At 40.0% G+C, this 25,736-nt stretch overlaps 1 protein-coding gene across 1 annotated transcript in view; it reads left to right on the forward strand.

The window, feature by feature from the left end:
• The window catches only part of ppp1r37 (protein phosphatase 1, regulatory subunit 37), a 42,200-nt gene that overhangs the window by 9,418 nt on the left and 7,046 nt on the right, over positions 1-25,736 (forward strand). The window contains exons 2-8 of the mRNA XM_035679557.1: positions 9,180-9,277; positions 15,250-15,295; positions 15,479-15,579; positions 19,435-19,554; positions 21,292-21,442; positions 21,605-21,760; positions 23,317-23,429. Coding sequence (XP_035535450.1) covers positions 9,180-9,277; positions 15,250-15,295; positions 15,479-15,579; positions 19,435-19,554; positions 21,292-21,442; positions 21,605-21,760; positions 23,317-23,429 — 785 coding nt within the window. The remainder of the gene's footprint in view (positions 1-9,179; positions 9,278-15,249; positions 15,296-15,478; positions 15,580-19,434; positions 19,555-21,291; positions 21,443-21,604; positions 21,761-23,316; positions 23,430-25,736) is intronic.

Genomic DNA, 25,736 nt, shown 5'->3' on the forward strand with positions numbered 1-25,736 from the left:
TTACCTTTCATTACAGACGTTTTTAACTTGATAAATGGCGTCCAAATGATGAATTCAAGGTGACTATCACTTTCCAGAGACCTCACACTTTCTATCGTTTAAGAATTTACCTCTCCCTCCTATCAGTGTGCTAATTCTTCCAGAGGATTGGTCGTCACTTGTTGTAGGGTAGCATTAGCTGCTACATAACAATTTGTCCAAGTATAAACTAGGTCAGTCAACAGGCTGACTACCTTTTCCAACCACAGTCCTCTCTCTTAGTTTGTTGTTATGTAACTTTAACATTATTCTGTGCTGAAACCCCTGCTGTCCATGCCGCTCCAGATGTGTGCAGACAGCAGGTCAGGTGTTTATCTGCAGTAGCTTGACTGAAGCCGGTACAGTCCTTACCACATTTACAGTCACTACCAAAGTTTTTCATAAGCTCTCCTCATCCAGAGTATATGCTGTATCATTCTTAACTAGTAAAACCAGACTGTGCGGATTAGTCAAACAGAGGAAATTTGAGACATTATACATGTTTGGTGGAATCCACTGTGCCAAGTCTCCCAGTTGTCTCTGCAAATATTGTCACATCTTCTGCACACACACAAACACACGTCTTTGCTTTTTTTCCTCCTTGTTGTTGGAGTGAGGGAGAAAGCACAGTTTCTGTAGACTGTGTGTTTGCACTTTGTTTCTTGTCAGCTGGACAAAGACTAAGAGTGAGTGATGAAGGTACAAAGATGGCAAGGCCGAGGAGGATAAACACACTGACATTTTCTGAAATTGGGTCAGATTTCTCTTGAATTCCTTCTTCAGAATTCTGATAACCTTAGTCTGTACTTGTCCTTGATTCTGTGCAGCAAGCAGCGTTTCTGAAATTATTTGTTGTACAAATATGGCGCAATAGCTGGCCCTGGATGATTTTGTGATGATGGTTGTCTACATTTATTCAACACGTTTATATGGCAGCAGCTCTTAGTAGGTGAGGTTCTAGTTGGTTTTTTTTGGCGCCTTTTAAGATAAGAATCACAGGTTTTTACAGGCCCTAAAAGTTTGGCTCCAACTTCAAGTCATTTCAAAGGACTTCATAGGAAAATAGTTAGGGCCCTGACGTGTTCCTTTCCTAACCGTCTGAAAGCTGTTGAGGGAGTCGTCACTATTGCCCAATTTCTTTGTAACTTTCCAGAACTAACAATCCAATTGTCATGCTGCTTTTTGTAGAACCTGGCCAGGTGTGAATGAAGTCCTCTAGTTTTTTAAAGAAACCATTACACACACACACACACACCACACACACCACACACACCACACACACACACACACACACTAAGAAATGGCCACAACTTTTTTGCTACTTTAACAAGGCAATATTTTACAAGGTAGCTTACAATGGAGCAAGAAATGAAAAGTTCTGATTCATATCTCATATTCAGCCTTTGGTGGTGATGATAACAGTTTAGCGAGCATTCAGTCCACTCCGTCCCAGTAAGAATAGCACGAACTGAGTCTGGTACTAAAGCCCACGCTCACACTGTGGGCACTGTGGGTCGATTTGTTCTGACCTTTTGTGGGTGGTTAGAGAGGCTTTGACTGCAATGTTATGATGTTTTGCAGCCACAAGGAGAGAAGTCTTGTATTTTTAGCTGTTCCATTTAATAATGCTTTTTGATGAGTTGTCATACGTACATGGCGAGAGGCTTGTTAGGCAGCGTTAATTGAAGTTTAATAATAAATAACACGTTTCATTGGTTTGATGAGTCGATATGAGGAATTGGCAGGATTTAATTAGGTAGCGTTATTGAAAGTAATTGAAAATAAACAACTTTAATGAATTTGGTTCACAGCTGATTACTTTATGTTTTACACTCGTCAAGTCTCATTAATATGTTTTCATGAGTCAAATTCGGGAAACAGAAATACAGAAATGACGTGGACACCTGTGTCTAGTAGAAGTTCAGGCAGAGCCAGTCGGCCCTTTGCTCACCAGGGCCCCGCCTCCCCTCGTGTCAAAGTGGGTGTCAATGTTTACAACTTCCATGAGAGGTTGAAGCAGAACTATCTTTCTGGTCACAAGAAGAGGAAAAAAAACACCATGAAAGGAAGAACAATCGGGTAAAATTGTTCTCTTGTGTTTGATGTCCGCATATAACATTAATGGAAAGTTAATGTGCAGCTCGCAGTGCATCTCTCTAGTTTTCTGTCTTGCTAACAGATTGGCAGTGCGTCTCGTGGTCTGTTTGTGTCTTGTGTTGTGTTCTGTGACTTTGTATCTGACAAAAGGGAGAGTGAAATACAACTATTAGGTCTGATAAACACTAACGGGCAACGGTATTTATAAACTGCAGCTTTGAAAAAATAACTGCAGTCACGCTTTCATATGTGTGCGTGCACGAAATGAAACCTGTGCTTGCCAGCAGCAACCAGATAATATATGGGTGTGATGGCACATCATTTTGAAACAAGACCATGTTTATATAGTCTTTCAGACAAGCTTTAGTTACAACTCTGGACTAATGCAAATATTCAGCCCAGCCATAGTATAAATAGTCATTTCTATTTAAAATTGTGCTGCAGTCATAGCCTACAGGCTTATATTTACATTGTACAGTCAAATTAAATTGTATAATATTAGAGGACTGGACTAATCACCTGGCAGCAGAACCAAAGCTCACAGTTATATTTCATTATTTTAAAATGTTCATATTTTCTAAAATGTCTTACTTGTGTTAATGTTCATATTCACTTTGCTAAAAGTCATATAGAAAATATTCTAGTCAGTGAATATTGTTTGTTTATACCTCCATTATGTTCTGTTTTGGTCTACTTAATCTTTGGCCAACAGATGGAGCAGACCTGTTTAAAGGAGGATGATTGTAGTGGGATAGTGTGGCAATGGCAAATAGTTTAAATGGTTCATGGATCAGGTGGGAGGGCCCCAGAAGTCAGGACTGGCTCTGAATTGTATTTTTGGGGCCATAAAGCTTGTTGGTCAGCTTTGTAGGAATTTACTGGACTACTGGTGGCTTGTTGATTGTATTTCTTACCATCTGAATGTGTGTTTATATGTGATCAGCTCAGCCTGACCAGTGCTAGGGTAAGGCAACGTCCTTAAAACACAAAGGGCTATAAACAGGTTTTTAAAAAAGTATTGATACAGCATTTAAAATGAAATGGAAAATCAGTTTGTCAATTTGAACATATAAAAAGGTAACAGACAAATGAGTAAAAGTTATATTTAGTTATATTGCTGGTACAAAAACATGTTATTGTAGCAAAGTAAGGGCCAGGTCATGCTAAAAAAAAACATGTCAGAAGCCAGAAGTGTCTGTACCTGATCTGGAAGAGGTGGGATTTGGGATAATATTTCAATAAAGGGATAGCAGCACATGTTTTCAGACAGTCCAGGAAAGCTTTCTTAATTTTGCCCAAGCTTGTAAACACAAAAGGTGACAGAAATGTTGTTTAAAGCATGAAAGAAAGAGAGCTTGAGAAAGAAGTTGAAAGAAGCTTACATTTTCCCCTCCACACAGCTGACCAATCACAGCATGAAGTGGGTATATATTTCAAAGTGTTTGTTTAGGAAAGTTAGTGAATTTGTCAGGTACAGCCCCTCCGAATCCAACAGCAGAAAGGTGCGGGGGGAGGACGTTCCTGAAGCAGTTCGACCATCCAAAAAGCAGTTTTGACCACACTTTCAGAGTCTATTGACCTGTCCAGAGGGAAAACCTTCCCATTGCTCGGTGCATACTGGGATTTGCTCAAGCTCCTTGAAACGTGATCCTGAAACAGGGTAAACAAACCAATGGGAAAGCCCAAAGTGATCTGTTACAAGTGCATGGATATTTACCACAGTCTGATCCAGTCTGACCGGATTATTTGTCACGTAAATGTATTACTTGTAATGCCAAGTACAGGCTACAATTCAGAGCAGTTTGGTGGTGAAATTGTTGGATACAATCATTAGTAATTCTTTTTAGCACTACTGGAGTTCAAACCCCCCTATATGCAGATTTTGAAGTCACTGCTCTGAAACCTGCTTGCCACTGTTGAAGTAAAATGACGTGTAACTTTTCACTGAAAACCTCGACCTCGTACTTTGTAGCTTTAGCACAGTCAAGGTGTGGAAGGACAGCAGCAGGTTTAGCCAACTGAACATCTGCTCAAATTCAATGCCTAACTGTAAAAAAAAAGTGTTTTCTTTAGAAAGCTTTGACATACTGTAAATACAGCTCTCTCCAGCATATGTGCCTGTACTTGTTGCAGTTCTGCCGGTTGTTCAGCTTAAGTAATTGATTTATAATTCATGGCAGGTATACCTCCCTTGTTGCCTGCAGTTTTTCCTCGCCCCAAGACACCAATCCAACTGGCTGTGTGCTGTAATGCAGATGCAACCGAGCCATAATTTGCTCAGGTTGAGTTGAAACAGACACAGTTTATTGCAGAACTTAGTAAACTAGACTGTTAAGAGGGTCATACCCCAACAAACTAGATTATACTGAGTTGATTTCCAGATCCCTTGTCATGATGGGACCACCTAGGTGTGATTGCTCAACTCTTTCTAAATCATGAGGGGGAAGTATGTGAGGGTTAGAAATGAGGGAAAGCAAGAGTGGTTGTATGATATTGATCAGTTTCATTTATTTGTTTGCACATACACAGCAATTTTGAATCATTTCAGTGTAGTATTATTTAGACATTGTTCAAAAATGTTTCCTCCGCTAAAGGCCAAATCATCACCAGCATGACAGTGGTCAAACGTTCATCACCCTTCTCTTGTCCACAGTGCTTAATTTACTTCTGTTGATCTGAGTCAGCAAGCTAGGTGCTGTTGTTAGCAGTGTCTTTTTTTATTTTATTTTGCTCACAAGCACAGCGATGGCAGCAGCAAGTGATTTAGTGTGTGTTGTTGCACAGTGGATGCTCGCCAAAAACAATAACAAGGAGAAAAGGGGCGTGCTGCTTGTTTGTGTCATTTAGCAGATTCACTGAGTCAAAGCAGATATTTGCTCTCTTCTGTCCTCTCCTTTCATCTCTCGCCTGAAATCTCAATACAGGGTGTTTTTTTTTAAAGTGTCTGCCCTCGCCTTTAGGCGTCTTTTCCTCAGCACAACACGAAGAGCAGGTTTTTTCTATCGAAGGGATGGTGCAGTGCAACAAAGAATATCTTTTGCCTGACTGCCTATTTTGGATTTATGAAATAATATTTGACAGGTTGTAGAGCGTGAAAAGTGTGAGGAATTGCAGCTGAACTCTGGGCTGATTTCTCTGGGCATGGGTGTAGGTTTGGGTGTGTGACATCGTAGTCAGACCCTCCTAAACTGGTTGTCAGTCATTCAATGATCAGTGGTTTATCTTCGTAGCTAAATGTTTCTTGTTTCTGCATATCATCACCTCTCCACTTCGACTAATCCTGGTTTTCAAATATGTTGTTTGGAGCAGTAGTTTTCCCCTCCCTCTCTCCCCCTTCTGCGTACCTCCTCCTCGCCACTCCCTCTATACATGTACCAGCAGCACTGGAGGGAGTGCAATAAAACAAAGACAGAGCAAGCAGAAATACAGACAACAGCTGTAGCTCAGCTCTTAATGATCCTACAGGGCTAAAAGCTCACATCTCTGAATTCTGTTAAACACAGAGCATTTGACTCCTGAGCTCTCTGTTACTGGTTTTCTCTTTTTTCTCTTTTCCTACTTTCATATACTCATACTTTATTTTTTGCTGAGGCGTTCAATCCAAGCTTCCTTACACTGCTTTTCGTTGCTTTACGGTACAGTAGTGATGGATTATTTTCCCTTAAGTCTCCGTCCCGCTCACCTTTCTTTTTTATTCTCTAATTAATGAGCTGTGTGTGAAAATACTGTGTAGTAAGCATGAGACCCTCGCCCCCTCCACCCCCCAAACCCCACCTTTCCCTCAGGAAGTGTTTACACACACATGTTTGCTCCGCAGCGACTCTGCACAATAACACTTTCCAAGGACACAGTGTTCACTGGAACGCACACGCTGTACTGTACAAATTTACAAGACTCACACACTGGTAGCAGTGGTCTGTAGGTAGAATCCACAGTTCTGTGTGAAGAGATTTTTTTTTTTTGCAGATGAAGCCCAAACGTAAATTCAAAGTAATTGACTGCCACTTAATTACAAGTGATTCTCTACCAGTGAATCCCTGGAAGATGGCGGGAATGATTTGAAACCACCACAGCAAGTTATTAACATCCCTTTTTGATTAAAGGGCTGCTTCATACTGAGGATGCAGAGTAAAAGGAGATGTAGAACTCCAAGAAAAAGTCACATATCCTCTTTAGAAGAAACCCAGAGGGAAACTTATTATGTGCCTGCATTTTATTACAAAGCTAAAATGTCAATTCGTCTTAATTTATGAGACATTCAGTGTATTATCACAGAACCAGAGTAACAGTTCAGGCTGGGAGCAAATGTATGCTTGATGCATACGCACTAGGAATGTGTACTGGTAAGAATCAGGCGATATATGTGTCAAGATACAGGGGTTACGATAAGAACAAAACCATCCGTACACTTAACCTTGCGAGGCGGCTGGACTGGAGATCACGAGGGACTCCATCTTGCCAGGTTTGAATCTGTGTTTGTGGCAGGTACAGTAGTACCGGACCAATCAGCATCCTTTGAGTAAGTACTGGAAGCTATGGGGTTGGGTGCTAGGTGTAGAAGACACAGTTCATTAAACAACAACGGCGGCCCCCATACAGGTTAACATAGATGCTGTTAACATCAGTTATTTCAGAACTGGAGAGTATTTCTTTAATGAAAGAAGAGCAAAGAACGGCACCGGAGGCTTTCCTTGATGTTTAGGCTTTTCTCCTAACTGGCTTCAGTAAGAGTTTGACTACCTTTTATGGTTAACTGATCTGATTAGTTAGATTAGATTAGATTAGATAGATTAGTTGAAGTACGCTCATGGTAGACAGTGATAGACAGATGGTTCATCTAATCACCTGCCAAGTATTTATTGAAAACCGTTTCCAGCGATGACTTTCCAGATGGTCAAACAAAGAGAGCACCATCAGGTTATCATACACCATTGCCCACACATAAACTGGCCTTTTATGTGTATTAAGAACACATAGTGTAATGTATGTAACAAACCAATCTTATGTAGACTTAGTACTTGGCATGCAGTCTCCTCCTGTAACCCAGCAGCAGTATGTAGGTTTAGATGGGCTACTGGTGTGACTGCAGTGAAGACTTGAAGGTAATGAAAGACCGTCCTCGTGCAAGTTCTGTTTTTAACAGCAGTGCTGAGCTGCAAAAGGTTGTTGGTTTCATTGTACAGCACTAATTAGTGTGAGGAAATGTTTTGAGGACAGGAGTGAAGCTCCCATCCACCACCGCAAAAGGCCCAGGCTTCAGTTCCCGGTAGCAAAACCACTGGCTTCATCATGTGCTCATGTTGGCAGGTTTGAAGCCAGTTGACGGTTCTCATACTTGTTGCTGCACCAGTGATTTCTACTGGCGAATGAACCTCCAACATATTACGCCCTCCTGGTGTAGATCATTGCAGTCAGGAAATCAAACAAAACATAATACAAAATGCATACTTTTTTTTTTTTTTTTACAAATTTGATGTAGAGTATTTTTATCCATATTTTATTTTCATTCTTGAACCTAAATAGAATTTCCTCATCTGACCAGTTCCAGTGAGTCTTTATGTGTGTGCGTGTACGTTCATTATGTAGCAGATCCTGCTGCAAGACTCTGGTTTCCGTTTGAGTAACTGTGTGGTCTGAGTCTCAAAACAAGTGTGTTATGGCCATTCTCATTGTATTCAAGTGGCACTGACTTGCTCTTTCATTTAGTCTCTCACACACATTACTTCAGACCGCAGCATCGCCTCTTGTAGTATTTTCAGCCATGGTCAGAAACTATTTGTGTGGAAAGACAAAGGTTTTATTTTTCTTAAGACATATGGATGGGTGATGAACTTGAGTATGTGAGTTAAACTGATGGGGGACACTGAGGGAGACAAAGGGGAGGAGGAGATGGAGGCGGCTGAAAAGTGAAGCAGACATATTCTCACCTTGGCGACAATGCTGACCGCAGCAAAAGGTCTGAGTCACACACCAGCCTCAAGTGTTACAGTACAGTAGAAACATAGCACAGATTCTGTCTGTATCAGCGCACACTGCTTACTGTGAATGCATTTATCCGTCTGTAATTCCTACCTACACACAGTCTAAAATCAATCAAGTACTGCTACAACATCATCCCATTTGTGTTAATCTCATTTTTTATTCTGATATTTCTTGATTCCTGCACACATGCACAATTGTTTTCCTCCTTTTTTGTCTTTTTTTGCCCGTGTGCTTCACTTCATCTCTCAGCAGAGTCCCTCAGCCAGAACAGTGAGTTTGAATGTTGCCCAGTCATCTGACTGGAGTTAGCCCCCGCAACAGTCTGGGAAGGCAGCAGCGACTGACCCACACACACACCAAGAACAATACCTTCTTTTTGCTAACTTAAGTAGGGGAGCCCTTAAAGGGGTTACAATTTCTGATCCTCTCTGTAAAGAGAGTGCTCCTCAAGGCAGATACACAAACAGGGCACATTAAAAGAGTCCTTGACATCATCATGTTGATCATTGCAAGAGTCGTGTAGAGATATCCTTTTCAGATGCTTTGTTTGTTTGCTTTGTGAATGATGGCTGTCAGAAAATTGCTATTTAAATCTGTTGCACTGCTCGCACAGGCACCTCAGAGCAAATGACCTTCGAGTGAACTGCAGAGCCTACAAAATAAATGGGCATCAGTTAACCTAATGATATGATAACGTGCCAATAAGCCATGTGTGGATTAAAAACATTCTACATGTATTTTCAGGATCATTTTGCAACTGTTGTGCATTTGAACTTCGGCATTTAAATCTTAAGTCATACACTTCAACTGGCGCACATAGTTAAATGGGATTACTTGCTTTTGTGCGAGTGTTCACTGTCCAGGTTTATTATGTAGAAATCTATCTATCTATCTACAGGTATCATACAATATTAAAGGATGTGATAAAAGAACATGTTCGAAATATACTTGGTGTCATTTTTTCACTCAGTCTGATTCTTGTGTGTGTGTGTGTTTGTGCGTGTGTGTTTACCTCCTTGAGAGTGACAGAAATGCTCAAACACAAAGCATTCCTAACCTTTTTTAATTTTCTTTTTTTGTAGCTCAGAATGTGACGGTGGATGAGATCCTCTCTTCCTACAAACAGGCCTGTCAGAAACTCAACTGTAAACCCATACCCAAAGTGCTCAAACAGATACAGGTGAGGTTCAACAGACACTCACACACTGTTGTAATACTGACAACTTACACCCAGTGGCCAGTTTATTAGGCACACCTAGACTAACCTTTGCCTACTGTCATTCAAATAAATTGTGTGGACAAAATAATAGAAACACATGTCAGTATAACACAGTGTAGTTCAACAGCAACACAAACTGCAGCCTCTAATATAACCGAACAGCTGAATCAACACCTCTCTAAAACTGTTTCAACAAAAAGTGAACTCTTTAACCTTCATGAGGGTAGGAATTTATTGCAGGATTGTTGTATTACTGTTTTAGTTTTAGCTAGGTGTACCTGATAAACTGGCAACTGTAGTCTCTTCAGATTTTTTCTTTCTTGCAAAGTTTCAGGTGTTTCATAACTCGAACTGAAATGCTGTAAACAACGTCAGAGAAAAGATGATGAATGAGAGAGGCTTTTTTCTACTTCTAATTTTGTTATTTGCCACCTCTAGTGCAACGTCATAATCCCTTCTTAAATCCCTTGGCAGAGTGGAAAGCCATCACAGCCCTAGCCAGCTGAGCTTCTGCTTTTTACCCCTTTTTTGACAATTGGTGTGTTCAATCCCCCTGGACTGTACTGTACTTGTCACTGCAAACACTGCTGCCAACTGCTGCTTTTTGATGGCAAAAACTTCATCAAGAGAGCATAATATGCTCAAATGTACATAGAAATAACCCCACAGGTCGCCTTCAGATACCCCAGCAAACCACCAGTGTAGTCACAAGAACATGATCCCTCACCGGCTTCCCACCCAAAGAGACAAAAGCAAATTTTGTTTTATGAAAAAATTAAAAGGTTGAACCTGCGGTTTGTAAGGATGTGCGACGTCCGGTAAAACAGCGTGCATTAAATTCCCTTAATTAATTAACTCCATTAATCCTTCATTAATGATAAATGTTTAATAGGGACAATTATGTTAATGGGTTTATCAAAAATGGCAAAAAGAAAAGTCACTGGTTGTAGCTCCTCAAATGGCTTTAGAAGACTAATCGATTAAAAGAGAAAATAATCTGCAAATTAATCGATAATTGTCGATTATTTGATAGAGTTTTATGAATCTACTGCGAAACATGCCTGTGAGATACAGAGGAGTGACCCTTGTTGCCCTTCAATGCAGGAATCATTTTAAGAGCTCTCTAGGGGAAAGGGAAGCAACTTAAACCAGATGGATTTTTTGGTCAAACATAGTTATTTACCATGGATTGGTCGTAAGCAACTTAGGTTTACAGATAACAAAAAAATTAAGCAAACTTCAAGGGGGCTCGAATCAACAAAATAAATATAACTAAAACAGGACTTTCTAACTTTAAAAAAAACGTTTTAAAAAGGTGTATCTACCTTTCTCCAAACAACTATCAACTATCTAACCTGCTCTGCTCTCACCTCTCAAATCCAAAACACCCCTGTATGAGTATATGTGTGTGTATATTTAATGAAAACTAAACTCGGCCCAGTCCACAAGTAGTTAAACGTAATCAATCTTCACAATACAAAGTCAAATCTTTACAGGGAATGAACACTTGAATTAATGAAAAAAGAGACACAGTGGCACAAAGTTGTTGTTCAGGACATTGGACTTGGCGTGCCTCCATTCATGGTCATCAGGATGGCAACCAGGAAGTACAATGGGCGGCATCTCGGCACACAGGGGACCATCCACTCTACTTTACATACATGCAAAACACTAAGTATGGTATGGTCAGGCGTTGACCGCGGCCATAGCAAAAGCACCGTGCAAGTTAAAATGCACCTAGGGTAAAAATAGCTACATATATCACGAGGCTATACAACATGTATAATAACAGAAACTAGTCCAGTTGTGGAAGCCAGGAGCTGGACAAGCTGACTGGGAACAGTTAGGAAGTCCCGGTAGCTCCACCCAAAAGTTCTTTGTAATTGTGAAGGTTCCTGTTCGTGAGGTTAAACAAAATTTACTTCCAAAAATTACATCCGAAACCTTTTCTCCTGGTGATGAAAACACTTAAAACGCCCGTCAGTGTGGTTTGAGGGCACGGCATCGTGCACCATGGCATGACTCTGGACAAGTGCTATGATAGTATCCAATAGAGGTGGGCTTTTTTTCTTCCTTCAACAAGGGTGGTTGTTACTCCCAACAGGCAGACGAGTGTTTCATGTCTTTTCTTTTTTTTTCTACCGTCTCTTGTGGGTTAGCCAGTACAGTCATGTGTCCCATAATCCCTCTGCATAGGCAGTTCTTCAAATCCAGTGTGGGAAGCCTCAGGGCTGTTTTTATATTTCTGCTAACCTCGTGCCTTTTGTATGTGAATTGGTGCACACGGTTGATCTGTATTGAAACTGCTCAAATGTTAACTTATGTGGGAGTCGTTTCTACTGAATGTGAGATGTGTTTTTTGTAACAGAGCAGAAGAACAACAAAAAGGCTCTTTAAACTTCGCCTCAATCAACTACTTTCCACTTAACACCCAGTCTTAATGATGCTGGAAACCTGATACTAGAAGATGGTACGTGTGTAGCAGATATATCAGAGTAAAGGGGACTTTTTTGCAGAGTTCTCATGGGAGCGGCTTTTTTATTTTGTTTCTTTGTGTCCTGAGGGATACGAGTGGTGTTCGTCCTCCCTCTAGACAATAAAACAGACCATGTAATTGTGGTTAAAGTGACTGCAGGCACTATGATATTGCATGAAAAAGCAATATGTTTAATGTGAATGTGTCAAAAGAAATAATGGCTTGTGACCTGGACCTCTCTTTTCTTTAGGTAAATACATTTCCAGCCATTACTGGAAATTTTATGTTGATGTGATATCCCTGAGACTTTGTGTATGCAAACATATGGGTGCTCTGCTTGTATTTATGAGGGAACGTCCCGTCACCAAACCAATGAGACTGATAGGACAGAGGAGTTGGCAGTGCTAGCCTTTGCAGCACGGACACATTAGCACTTTCTCCTGTTTGTTCTGCCGCACAGTCGCTGCAGCACACACTCGTAAAACCCTTAACTGGGCCTCGCCACTGGAGCTTTACACGTTTGTACCTGCAGATGTGTCTCCATGTGTGAGTGATGATGTTGAGGCAAAGTGAGCCCCAGATGGAAACGCATTTGTGATTCGAGGGACTCGGCAAAGAAATCCCCACACGCCCGGTCAGCTGAGAGAAAGACGCTAACATCTCAGCTACTTGTGGAAATGCACATCACTGTGCTAAGCTGCAGCTGGTACATTTCCACTGGGAGTTGACTAACCTGGGATTTCTGGTCATCACAGAGGTGTCCCACCGTCTCCCCCCCTTCTCCTTCTCATATTCTGCTTTCTTGTGATTGCTCATATTTATGATGTCTGGCAGCTCTCCATCCCTCCCTACCTCTGTAGTCTCTTGGTCCACAACCGCCCCCTCTCATTTCTGCTTAGTCATCCTTGCAGTAACCAGCCACATAAACAAGCCAGTCCGACCAAATGGCTGACCAGTAAGAAGGGGGTTTGCAAGAGGAGCTCAGACTTTTGCTGTTTTTTTCCTCTTTCACTCTAAATGCTTTCTTTATTAAGTCCAACTGCACTTTACACGTGGCAGCTTGCCAGGGGCCCTACAGGTTATGTACATTTCTGGCCAGTTGTTTGTGTGTCCGTGTGTTTCTCAGGGTCACTATTTAGCAGCTGCATGTTGAATGCTTGCTCTACAGCAACTCCCACCAGTGTCTTGAGACCTGGACACTTGGTAGCCTTGTGTCACATTTCTGCTACTGCAATTCCCTCAGGGACAAGTGGTTCCCTATTATGCAATGTTTCGCACTCAGACAGGGTGCACACTTGATTTCTCAGAATATGTAGAAACATGCTATCTTTAGACTGGTTCATGTGTCTGGAATAAGGGAGGATACTATAAATCTGTGTACAGATACAATCTTTAGCTTTTCACGCCACATGTACATCAACACTTTAAGACTTGGCAGTATATAATACATATGTCTACTTATATAATACAATTTAAGCACAGACATCAGACATATTATTTTCATAAGTGATGCAATTCAGGGTCAATTTAGGTTGCTTCCCATTCATCTTCTAGACCACATTTATCAACAGACTGAAAGCATTTAAAAGCCATCTCCAAATGTGGCTAAAAAATGGATCACATAATCCACTGTATCAGGATGTGTCACGTGGTGATATATTTATTAGTCACTATCTTACAGCCACTGGAAGGTCTGAATAATGGAAGCCAGACATAACCTCCAGGGTTTGTTCTTATTGGCAACCTCAATATGTTGTTAATAACTAATAATAATAAAATGCAGTCAAAACACCTGCACATATTCAGTGCAAGCCCACACCAGCATGTGTCAGGATACACCATCGTACTGACCTTTTTATTTTCTTTTTTCTTTCTGCAAATTCATTTCTACTTTCAGTGTTTTGTACTTAAAAAAGTTCATTTTGGCAAATTAGTTTATTCACTTTCTGGCAAAAACTTTTAGTCGTAGTGCAAAACTAAGCCAACTCACTGCTGTACTATATGATCATATCCAATGAGCAGACATGAGCGTGGTATCAATATTCTCATCTAACTAACAAGAAAGCAAATAAGCGCATTTAAAACAATTTCTTTAACAATTGGAAAAGACCCCCCAAATGCTGCATTTTGGTGCAGGTTTTATCCTGGCAGTCAGGTCCTCTGAAGGATCCGTTTTTATGGACGATGCATTTTGGTAGATCTTCTAGCTGATGAATTTGGACTTAGCTATAAAGTCTATTAACAAAGGCCACTGGAAGGTTTCCTCCTGTTCTTTTCTATATGACACTAAAATGTCTTTCTTTAATTTTTTTACTTAAAGCTTATAGAATATTTTGCAGAAAGTAATTTGACTAAAACACACATTGGTCTAGTAAAACACACTAATGAAAGCAATGCACATAATAACAGTATTTAACAGAAGCACAGTACAACAGTAGTCACCACAGAATTTAATGAACAAGATCAGAAAAGCGACTCAGTAGCTCGATGTAGTCCACCCACAGCACACACAGCCTTACCACCACTCGTGCAGAGGCACACTGTGCGTCAGGCTCTATTTTGGTTTCTGGCAGCTATGTCAGAGAGGTATTTACACTGATAAAGCCATTCCCACTGACAGGTGCCCATGTTAATTATAGGTGAAGATTGTCTTGGTGTTAAATTGCCCAAAATGTGTGTGTTTACATGGTCAACACCATCTGCATGCTGAAAAACATCCAGGATTTTTGGATTAAACCATATTTTCCAAAACGTACTGAGAAATGACTGTTGAAATGATCATATTAAGCTACCGAAAGTGAACAGTTCAGTCAGTTTTACAGCTGAATTAACTTTATAACTACTGCAGTGAATTGTTTAGTGTCATAGTGTTTCCTGCTGTTTGTATTATGACAATACAGTTTTTTACATGTGGCATTTGTCACATAATATCATCATGTTTTAGGGAGCTGTTGAGTCATGCAGGAAACCATGAACCCACAGTACAGCTGAACCATCATCACTATGTTCAAACATACATACACAGTGATGGCAGCGTGGCACGAGGGCAGAGGTTATGGAGTTCATGGTGAATGGGCTGGGCAGTCAACGAGAGAGAGGGATTTGCTGGTACATAGTTTTGAGGGCAGCACTCCATGTTTTTGTGTTTGAGTGCCTGGTTGGGTGTTTTACCAGGGCAAGAGGTTAAATATCACTGCTACAAGAACTCAAAAGCAGAGTGACACACAAACATATATATATATAGCAGGAATACACCAGAGTTAAGTTGAGCAAACGTGTCCTGCAAATATTTTTTGTTCTCACTTTACACAACATCCCTGTTTTATCTCAAGTATTAATTTATTGAATTGCCTCCTGTGTGATGTGAATGTTGCAACATGTGAAAAGCAAAGTTTCCTTCCATGTGGTGATACACAGACTCAGCTCTTTCTGACACTGCTTCTTTTTGTCTCGGTAGGAACTGAAAGACCTGACACAGCGAAACGAATGCTTAGATCTAAAAGGTAAGCACTAAAACAACAGCCTGACAAGTCATAGTGAACACTATAAATGTAACATGTGGGAATCAACAGATACCAAGACTTTTTCATGTTGGGAAATTCATTTTACAGATTTTATCAACTTTTTTTCATACATATAATGCATGAAGAATGATTAATTGACCAGACGCGTGTGTACGTCTTCAGGTGAGAAGCTGGACTACAAATCATGTGAGTCTCTGGAAGAGATTTTGAAGAGGGTCCAGTTTAAAGTGATAGACCTGGAGCAGACCAACCTGGATGAAGATGTAAGAAGATCATGCCTTTTTAAGATCTGTCTGTCTCATTCCCATCCTTCATTTCTCTCATGTCGTCTAGAATACTTCCATCCCTCCTCCTTAATGCATGACTGTCTCTCTCTCTCACCCTCTTTCACTGTTGGTTTCTGCCTTCAATGACACTGTGATCCTCCCTTTCACTCTTACTGCACTGGCAGGATGTGGACTGTTTGTCATGGGTTTTCTGATTACTCCAGATGTCCACTTGTATAAACACCATTAGGGACGTTTGGGTTGTAGACACGCACAGATAGAGACAGTGCTGCAGTGTGGAGCAGAGGGGACACAGGCCCTGGCCACTTCCTGTCCCACAGTGCTCCAAATATACTGTACAGTACTGTGTGTCACACACAGACACAAGAGCTGCTTTTAGCCAGAGTCACACAGCATATGTTTCTGTAGGGTAGGAAGGGTCACTTTAATTACTCCTCATTATTTTATTTCTGTCTGGCAAAGCCATGTCAGTAGTTCACCCTTTAACCACAGATTCAATTAAACTGAGTATGAATTAAAGGCACCCTGGGGAGTTTTTGACCATTAGTAGCACTATGAAGCAATGTGTTTCAGAGTTGGTCCCCATTTGTATCATGTGGATGCACGCAAGGACAGCCACGCACCTGCACTCAGGTGATGACAGGATACACACTGCCAGTCGTTTTTTACTGTTCCAGTGATCGACAGTCGGTGGCGTTAACGGCCAAAAAAATGTGTAGCGACTCATCAATAAAGACTAGGAAAAAGAAGGTCGCTTGCAAGTAAACATGGATGTACCTTTGCCATAGAAGCATGTGAAAGGGGCTTTTGAAATGGCTTTGAACCCACAGAAACTCCATCTTGAGATCTAATGAAACAAATGTTTTACAAATGTCTGAGCCATAATGAGCAACATCCAAATTTGATTATATGATTTACGGAGGCACAGAGATCAGAATTGTGGGTACTTGCTTATACCAAATAATAATATGAGTACTTAATAATAACATTACAGGTCAAACAACTTTAAAAACTTTATTTTTATCAGATGTTCCTCACTTTCTGACTGTAACAAATTAAATGTTAAAATATCTCCAAACTGTAACTACATTGTTTCTCCTCTGCCTACCTGCTCAACTAATGAGAGGTAACGTTACGCTGATGTAAAGTGGTATCGGGTGCGTTTTATGATAACAAATAAGAGTCTATGAGCACAGCACAACACTGATATCGTTATCTATGCATCCCTAATGATTTAGTAGCAGGCAATACCAACGTCTCAGTGGTCATTATTGTATAGCGTGAGGGATTGAATAAGTGGTCCCAGATGTTTTTGTGTTGAGGGTGTGTTATCATCTTGTGTTTTTATCTTTTGTTTATTGTTTTTCCCACAAGTTTATTATAATCTAATCAAAGTATAACTGATCAAAAAGTTATACCTCATTTACACCTAGCATTAAAATGCTATCTCTATCTGGAAAATGCATCTGAATAAGGAAAATCACATGTTAATGTCAGGTGTGAATGCATGCAGTATGCATTACGATAACAACATGGTCTGATCAGCAGATCACACGTGGAGGTGGTCAGTTTATCCAGTCGGTCCTTCGTGACCACATTCCTAATCAAAAACAATCTGACAACAAGTTGAAATGTAACCTAACTCTTCCTGCTAGCTAAAGCAAGCCAAGCAGAAGCTACAAGTAGTAGCCAATGGGTCTTACTTCACAAAGGGATTTAGAAACAATTGGCGTTCATGGCATTTCTTTCCTTGACCTGCGGCAAGCCCACCAGCTTCACTTAAGATACCGTATTGAAATATAGCTCAGATATAATATGGTGATGAGGGCAGAAAGTTTTTATCTGTACTAGCCCCGACATAGACGCCGTTTTCTCATTCTGCCCAGTAGATATACGACCAGCCCTACGACATGGCATTGACAAATACAACACCACATCTAGGTTAAAACGGAAAACAACAGGAACGTTTGATTGTGTAATTTTATGTCACCTGACAATTATATATAAATATATCCATTAATATGAGGGAAATATACAGGCCTCCTTAATCCCACATGATTCTCACACTGAGCTTCTCTAAAAGAGCAGACATGATACACGATGTGAGGTTATGAAGGTTTTTTGTTTTGTTTTTATACACAAAGCAAAATGCAAAGCAGTCGAACTCTTGAACAATATTTTACATAATGTTTTAAAGAGATTTTTAACAGCTTAGACACATAAAACCAGAGCCTCACATAATCCAAACAAATGCAGAGTGACGTGCGCGCTTTTCTCACCCAACATGTAACACTGCCCTGGAAATGTGAATGAAGTAGCTGAATGAGTCAGTGATTGAGTCACTGAAGAGCAGAATTGTGTCTCGCCTTGGGCTCCGATGAATTGAGAAGCTGAAAGGGGAAAATATTGAGGAAGTGTTGCTAGAGAAGAGAGGAAGGTGGGATTGAAAAAGAATTGAAAGGGGAAATGAGAAGATGGGTTAATCTTTGAAGTGTGCGTGAGAAACAGAGAGCAGATGACTACATTTGGCAGAGCTTCATATCTGCAGTCTTGTTGGGAATGATTTGGGAAGATGAAAGCAGAAAAAATTATTCTTGTTTTATGTTTTAAGGAGCATGGGGAGGTGCGGACATGGGGAGCACTAACACAAGCTCGCTTTTATTGGACTGGATGTGACTCATCTTCCCCCACCCTGTAGATAAACACTCTTGTGTATACTCAGTAATGTCTCCCAGTATACACACACAGACACACACACACACACACAAAGGGGAAAAGGTTATGAGACACTATGCAACAGTCTGTCTGTTTTTGTTACTTCTCATCAGCCTCAGTAGAGCATAAACTCATATGCTCATACTCCCATTTCTTAATCTGATCCTACAATTGGCTGCACAGGAGCAAAAATGCATCACTGGTTGTTGATTTCTGTGGGAGGGAAACAGAATCCACGCACAGCGATCCGGTTGGTAATTCCTCTGTTAAAATACGGTAATAACTCGTTACGTAATGATAGCAAATGAAAATATGCCGAAAAGCAAAACAACCAAGCATCCACCTCCGCTGTAGTGTCATCAACACCTTTTTTATAGTCAGTATATCAGTGGTGGATGAAAGAGATGCACCCACACAGCACCACCAAAACCAAAATGAGATTAAAACACTCTGATCACGAGGGCACTTTGGTCTGTTGCTGCATCACCTGACATTTCACTTCAGTCCTGCGTCTGCTCCTTATTCAACAGAGTGTGTGATACCCTATGACTCTTAATCCACTGAATCCACGGACTGTACTTATATAGCGCCTTTCTAATCTTTCGACCACTCAATGCACTGTACACTACATGCCAAACTCACCCCAAGTTAATTAATTATGTTACCTCTAGAAAACAAATGGCTTTGCATTTCTGATTTTTTTTTTTTTTTTTTGATTAATCTAAAAGGTAATTGCAGATTAATTAAAATAGAAATAATCACCAGTTACAGTTTGATTCAAGTATCCAGAAGACAGAAGCCGTTACACTGTTCATTTTTACCTGTTCACTGACGTCCCATTTGCAACTGTAGACAGTGGCCCTGACGGGTGTCTCTTCACCCCCGCCTGAGGCCCTCATGGAAACACCTCAGCAGGTCTCACTTATCCCGAGGGACTGTTACCGTGGCAACTGCAGCTGCTTCAGGCTGTATCTTGTGACATTTCTTTCAGGGTTCGACACTGTGACCAACTGCGAGATTGGTTTTAAACTGTTGGATTTTAATCCGAAATACTATAATGGTTTATATCTTTCTCTTGTTCTCTTTGGCTCCTTTCTCTCCCTCTGTGCTTCTCAGGGTGCTTCAGCTCTGTTTGACATGATCGAGTATTACGAGTCAGCCACACATCTCAACATCTCCTTCAACAAGCACATTGGCACGCGGGGATGGCAGGCCGCAGCTCATATGATGAGAAAGGTGAGAGATCATCCTCCCTCTACAGTGGTCCTCCAAAATGATCACAAGATGTTAAAAGACAGACATAAAATGTTGAACATAAAATCACTGCAGACTAAACTATAAAATATCCACATAAATACACCTAAAATACAGCAAAAACAGATCAGTCATGCATAATTCCTAAAATAATTATACTACAAATACAATCAAAAATGTAATTCTAAGTTTGATTTAACACGTTTGTTTTCAATATTCCTATTTCCTGTTTATTTCCTATTTTATGATGGCAGTGAAGGACAATAAAAGTAATAATTTGTAAAATAAAGTGGCTGTGATCCATGGTCTGAGTGTGTTTGTCGTCTTAAGCGAGAAAGCTCTTCGGCCTGAAGACCAAACTAACTGCAATATTTCGTGTTATGCACTTTGTTTGGCCAAAGAAGAAGATGTTTGGTCTTAAATACTACTGACTTAAAGTCAAGTCTTCTCCTCTACTTCTGTAATTGTATCTTTGTGCCCAGGGAAGAAGATCGATCTTTTCGTTGTTTTTTTATCTCTGGCTGAACTTGTGTCGTGCAGCGCTTCAGGTTTCTGTCAGCACTTACAGAATAAGGCTCGGTCTTTCCTTGCTTGCTCTTCCAGTCTTGCCTGTGCCCTTTACGCTGCACTTTGACGTCAGTCATCACCTATTACTGTTAGGAATACAAATGGGTTGTCAGGCAAACACATTAATATATCACCTTTGCAGCAGTATATATGTGAGAAAACACATGGATACAAACAGCTGCTGGTTAGTTTTCTGTTTGTTTGTTTTTTTTTTGAACGAAGCATCTGTAGGACATGTTTGTGTTTTAGAGGAATATAGATGATAAAACCATTCTACAAAAACAAATTTCTTACTTTTTATTTGTACTGATCTTTATTGTATGATAGTTTAAGTTGTAGGAAAAAATGTCAGATCATAATTTTAAAAAATCCTAAACCAAATGTTGTAAATGAACAATTATTGAAAATCAATTATTGTCATTTGTATATGAGTTTACTAGATTGTGGAGTTTGTGGATATCTTGGCTGAAGTCCACTGCCAGTCCTGGCACAATGAACAACACTAATCTGTTTGCCAAGCCACAAATTACTTCTAGCCTTTATTATTGATATTGTGGCCTATTTACTTGTTTTCTAAGATCCGGTTCATTACTTTCCCCCCTAGAGGGGAAAAACAACAAATAATCTTAATCACAGTTACTAATGATACAATAACTTATGTTTACAAAAATATATGAGCACCACATACAGTCCAGTTTGTTGATTGTTTGTGTCGTAGCTTGTCAATAAAAAGTTATAGTAGCTCATTTCAGGAAAGTCGAGTATTCCTCAACTCACTGATGCTTTGGACAAGTGCGTGTCCTTGAATCCCTGAGGGATTAAGCGGATGAAAAGTGCTTCTGTCTGGGCAACAATGTGCATACACGTCATCTTTGTCATTCACATCAGCTCATTTGAGGATAATGTTTTATGTATGGGGTTGGATGAAACTCTTAGTTGTCATCAGATTACTAAAGCGGCTCAGGAATATGGGTTGAAGGTGTCCAACTTGCAGATAGATAATGTATGTTTATTGTCCCTGGTGCACAAAGATGTTTTTTGTCACAATAATTAGGACATTATTTCACTCACTATACATTTCTGATTTGGGTGTGTGCACTTTTATCCAAACATATCTAATTAATTGTATTCCTGTTGGTGTTTTCCCCTCAGACGAACTCTCTGCAGTACCTCGATGCACGTAACACTCCCCTGCTGGACCACTCGGCTCCCTTTGTAGCACGAGCACTCAGGATCAGTGGCAGCCTGGCAGTCCTCCACCTGGAGAACGCTGGCCTGACTGGCAGACCGCTCATGTTACTGGGTAAGAGGGTGTGCAAGAGGAAGAGGAGGGGTTTCTCTTTCCAGCCCCGCCTCCAGTATCAGAGAATCCTAATCCCTGAATTTAGTCGTATAGTCCTCACATTGTTTTCTTTTTTCACTCACATCTCCCTCTTCTTGCTTTATCACATATTTTTCTGCACAGCTACGGCCCTGAAGATGAATATGAACCTGCGGGAGTTGTACCTGGCAGACAACAAGCTCAATGGCCTGCAAGACTCAGCCCAGCTTGGCAACTTGCTCAAGTTCAACTACAACATTCAGATCCTGGACCTGCGTAACAACCACATCCTAGACTCTGGTACACAGCAGTGATAGAGCACTAACACATACAGTAGCACAGCAGCAGTTTTATAGTCTTGTATGTTTTCTCAAGGTGAAACTTGATCTATGAAAGAGGTTTCTTTGTGTGTGAGCCTCAATACCTTTTACACAAACTCAAGATAAGATGAGAGGGTTTTTTTATCCTTGTGGGTAAACTTTTTTCCGACCATGATGACTGAGAAAATAAAAGAAAAACTTGGTTGAATGAGTTGGTGAAATATGAGAAATGCAGTTGCTTTCATACAGGACACGAGGAGTCTTTGAGTGGTTTGATGAGAATGAAAATCGTGAATCAGTTGAACACCTGGGAGGTTTGTGTTGATCTTCCCTTTTAAATTATGTTTGATAATTTATTTTAATTTAAATTCCCTGCTCAGGCTGGGAAACAAATGAGTTAGTAAAGGTATTAAATTTACAGCATTATGTGGCCAAACACTCTCAGATATCCCCATGTGGAGGTCTGCGTAACGTACTGACTAATGAGAATAACGTCCAAGTGTTACTGTAAAAATTTGTTTTTTGTTTTGCTTTCCACCACTACACAGTATTTATCTATATTTGATCAATAAAAACAAAAACAAAACTGAACTCATTCCAGCTTTGTAAGATGAATTCAGATTTAAAAGTTGGTTTCCAGATGCAAATACACATGTGAAATCGTCATTGTGCTCTTAAAACTAGCTAAGGCTCTTCGATTTTGTTTATTAGTGGTTTTCAAGGAGAAATTCGAGGACAGCTTAAACTGAATTTTATGTCCCCATTCATTCCAAATATGTTTGTTCTCCTGCTACTAGAACAGCTTAGAAAATGCTTTTCATTAACAGTAAGTGAATTTAAAAAATACAAAAGAAAAAGAAAGATTATTATAACTGCATTGATGATATTTTACATCATATTTAACCTACTACAAGAAGTTTTTAACTGGTTATGAAACAGTCTCAGTTTAATACTATGCCTCTATATGGTCTTTATAAACACATCAGAACATCAACGAGAAGATTGGCTGTTTCTAAATAGTTATTCTTAATGCCTGAAACCAGGTCTGATTCCCCTTGAAATCAATGAGACAAGGAGATGGAAACACTGCCTCTTTTACCCACAGGGGCCGCCAGAAGTTTTAGCTACAATAAAGGGATTTTAATTAAATAACCAAAATAGAAAAACACAAGTAGAGGCTTAACAAAAGTTAGTATAAACTCCTGTGAATGATGCGTCTCGATCAGTATACATTGGAAAAGGAGCGCAGCGGTTTCACAGACTCCCACTCAAGTGGAGGCTGGGGGAGTTGGGCTGCCCTCCTCTGATTAGATGGAGTTAATAGTTGTTTGTCTTAACATGTAAAAGGGTGATTTAAAACAAAATGCAGATTTTTACAAATTCAGTAATAATGTCAATTTTATAAGACTAACATTGATGTGTTTTTTTTTTTTTCCATCACAGTATAGTTCATATACTTCAGTTTATAGCTCAAAGAATACAGTTTTAGGGCGGAGTACCTCTTTAAATACTGATACACTAACTCTGTCATCACAGGTCTGGCCTACGTGTGTGAAGGACTAAAAGAGCAGAGGAAAGGCCTCGTCACTTTGGTGCTATGGAACAACCAGCTCACACACAACGGCATGGGCTACCTCGCTGCTGCACTGGTATACACACACACACACACACCACACACACACACACACACAGCACACACACCACACCACACACACAACACACACACCACACTAAAAGCGCAGTCTGCACACACATTTATCAGCCTGAGGCCCTCGCAGAATTCAAAATTTTTCCTTCCATTATCCCCAAAGTGACTCCAACAATACGAGCTCTGCTGTCTTGTTTTATCTGCTTTTCTCCCTCAATATCTTTCATGTTGGGGCAAGCTGGAACCTCCAAACCTTACTTCCACAATGTGCAAAACATTGTCCAGTAGCAACTACAGCTACTATGTTGTTTTGTCTGTTTCAGGAGAAGTTTACTAAAAAAATACAAACGAAGTAAATATTTGCTGGAATAACGGACAGGTAGTAATCAACCCAATTCAGCAAATCTCCCAGTCACCACCCAGCATGGCAGTTCGCAGCTTCTGGTTTGCTTCCACGCTTAACATACAGCATGATGAGGGCGCCTGAAGGAATCTTGTTTGAAAAGCTAATTTAAAAAAAAAACTTTTGCGCCAATTTACTCTTGACATTGTCTAGATGGAATGCACTCAATATTGTGCATTTCACTAAGAAGAACCCTATGCTGATTTCCTTGATGTACAACTTGAGAAGTGAGCAGGATGTGTACGCAGCAGATTACAACTCAGTGTAAGAGAGCTGTTATAGAATGTTTCGAAATTCGAGCAGCCATTTCCCACGTGAAGGCCTTCCTCATTAATACGCGATGAACACTTTGGCAGAACATGTCTCCTACTTGATGTGAGCTCAGGCTCCCCCGGCTCTTCAATGCAGCACGCTTCTCTCTGTTGTTTGGTTTGATTTCCACAGCCAGTCTGGCTCGTAGTATAATCCATTACTTAAAAGTCATTGGTCTGCATGCGGGCTCCCGTTTGTTGAGTGCATAACGTGCATTCATTACCAAACACTTACATGTATCAGCCCTGCTTTGATATTTTGTACAAAACAGTGTTTACATTTAGACATCTGGTGAGATCATTACTGCTCAGCCTTGTCAGGAGTAAGATAAACCATATTCTTTCTATTTTTTTTATAAGTTCCAATATAAAAAATAAAATTAAAAGCTACACAGCATGCTCAAAAAAGGAAAAATATGGAATACAAATAGAATATTTAATAAGATTTGAAATAATAACAATTAAAAAATAAACTTTTTTGTCAATATACTCATATGTACCAACACAGCGCTTCACTGAATGCTACCTAATGTTGGCTGTATAAACAGTTTGCCTGGATATACTACTCTACTTGCAAATCCACCGAAATAAAAGTAATCCCTATAATAACGCGTTGGTCTATCCCATATCTTAAATAGCAATAAATGCTTTCTCAGGCAAGTCCCAGTCAACTTTTAATTTGGTGCCACAGTAAATGCCTATAACATGCAGCCGAGCCATGACCCCAGGCCATAGATGAACTTTAGCTCCTCCTCCCGAGACCCACAGGTGCCAAACCCCAGGCAAGACAATTGATCTAAAAAAAATAAATCATAAGAATTTGAGTGCGACCAGTGACTGATAACTATTGATCCAGATCAGGAAAGGTTTTTCAAAAAACTTAGAGTTTTTTTTACTTAAAAAAAGTAAGAAGTTCTTTTTAAACTTAATTGATTTTTTAACCATCTCAATGTCGGTTTTTGTTAATTTACGACACACCAAGTCAACTTTTTATTTTTTTGTTTTAAAACGAAATCCACATGATTTGATTTTTTTTTGGCTTTTTTTTTTTAGATTTAAATACGAAATGCTCTTTGCGTTTTTTTTCTTTTTTTTTTTTTAGCTCTTTTCCCCAAGGGAATTTTTTTTTAAGTTTTGTTTTTTTTTTCGCGATTTTGCCTTTTTTTTTTTTTTATTGAAGGCTTTGGTTGGGAGAATGTCTGGGCAGGAAAAACACAAAAACAAAAAACCCAATTATGGCCCCAAAACCCCCAACCTCTCAATCTGAATTTGAACTCAAAGCACATCCAATGAAAGCCTGTTTCCCCTCGGCTGCTTTTTGCTTTTTCAGTTTTTAGGTTATGTTCTTTCTTTTCAGGCAAAAGTTTGGGTAACCAAAAAACGCCCGCTGAAGCGGAGGAAAAACAGGCCAAAATCAAACGACTTCTTTTCTTGTATTCTTAAGCAATTTTTTTTTAATTGTATATAAACCGTTGTACAACACGATGCTTAATTTCCCAAGGTTCTCAAAAACCAACCCCCAGCCAGCCCAAACAGCAAACTGGCCAAAGAAACTTGCGGCGCAAAAAAAAAAATCTCTCTTTTCCAAACAAAC

The sequence above is a fragment of the Morone saxatilis genome, unplaced genomic scaffold, assembly GCF_004916995.1.
Source record: "Morone saxatilis isolate NCDOM2014 unplaced genomic scaffold, NCSU_SB_2.0 Contig8, whole genome shotgun sequence".
Classification (NCBI taxonomy): domain Eukaryota; kingdom Metazoa; phylum Chordata; class Actinopteri; family Moronidae; genus Morone; species Morone saxatilis.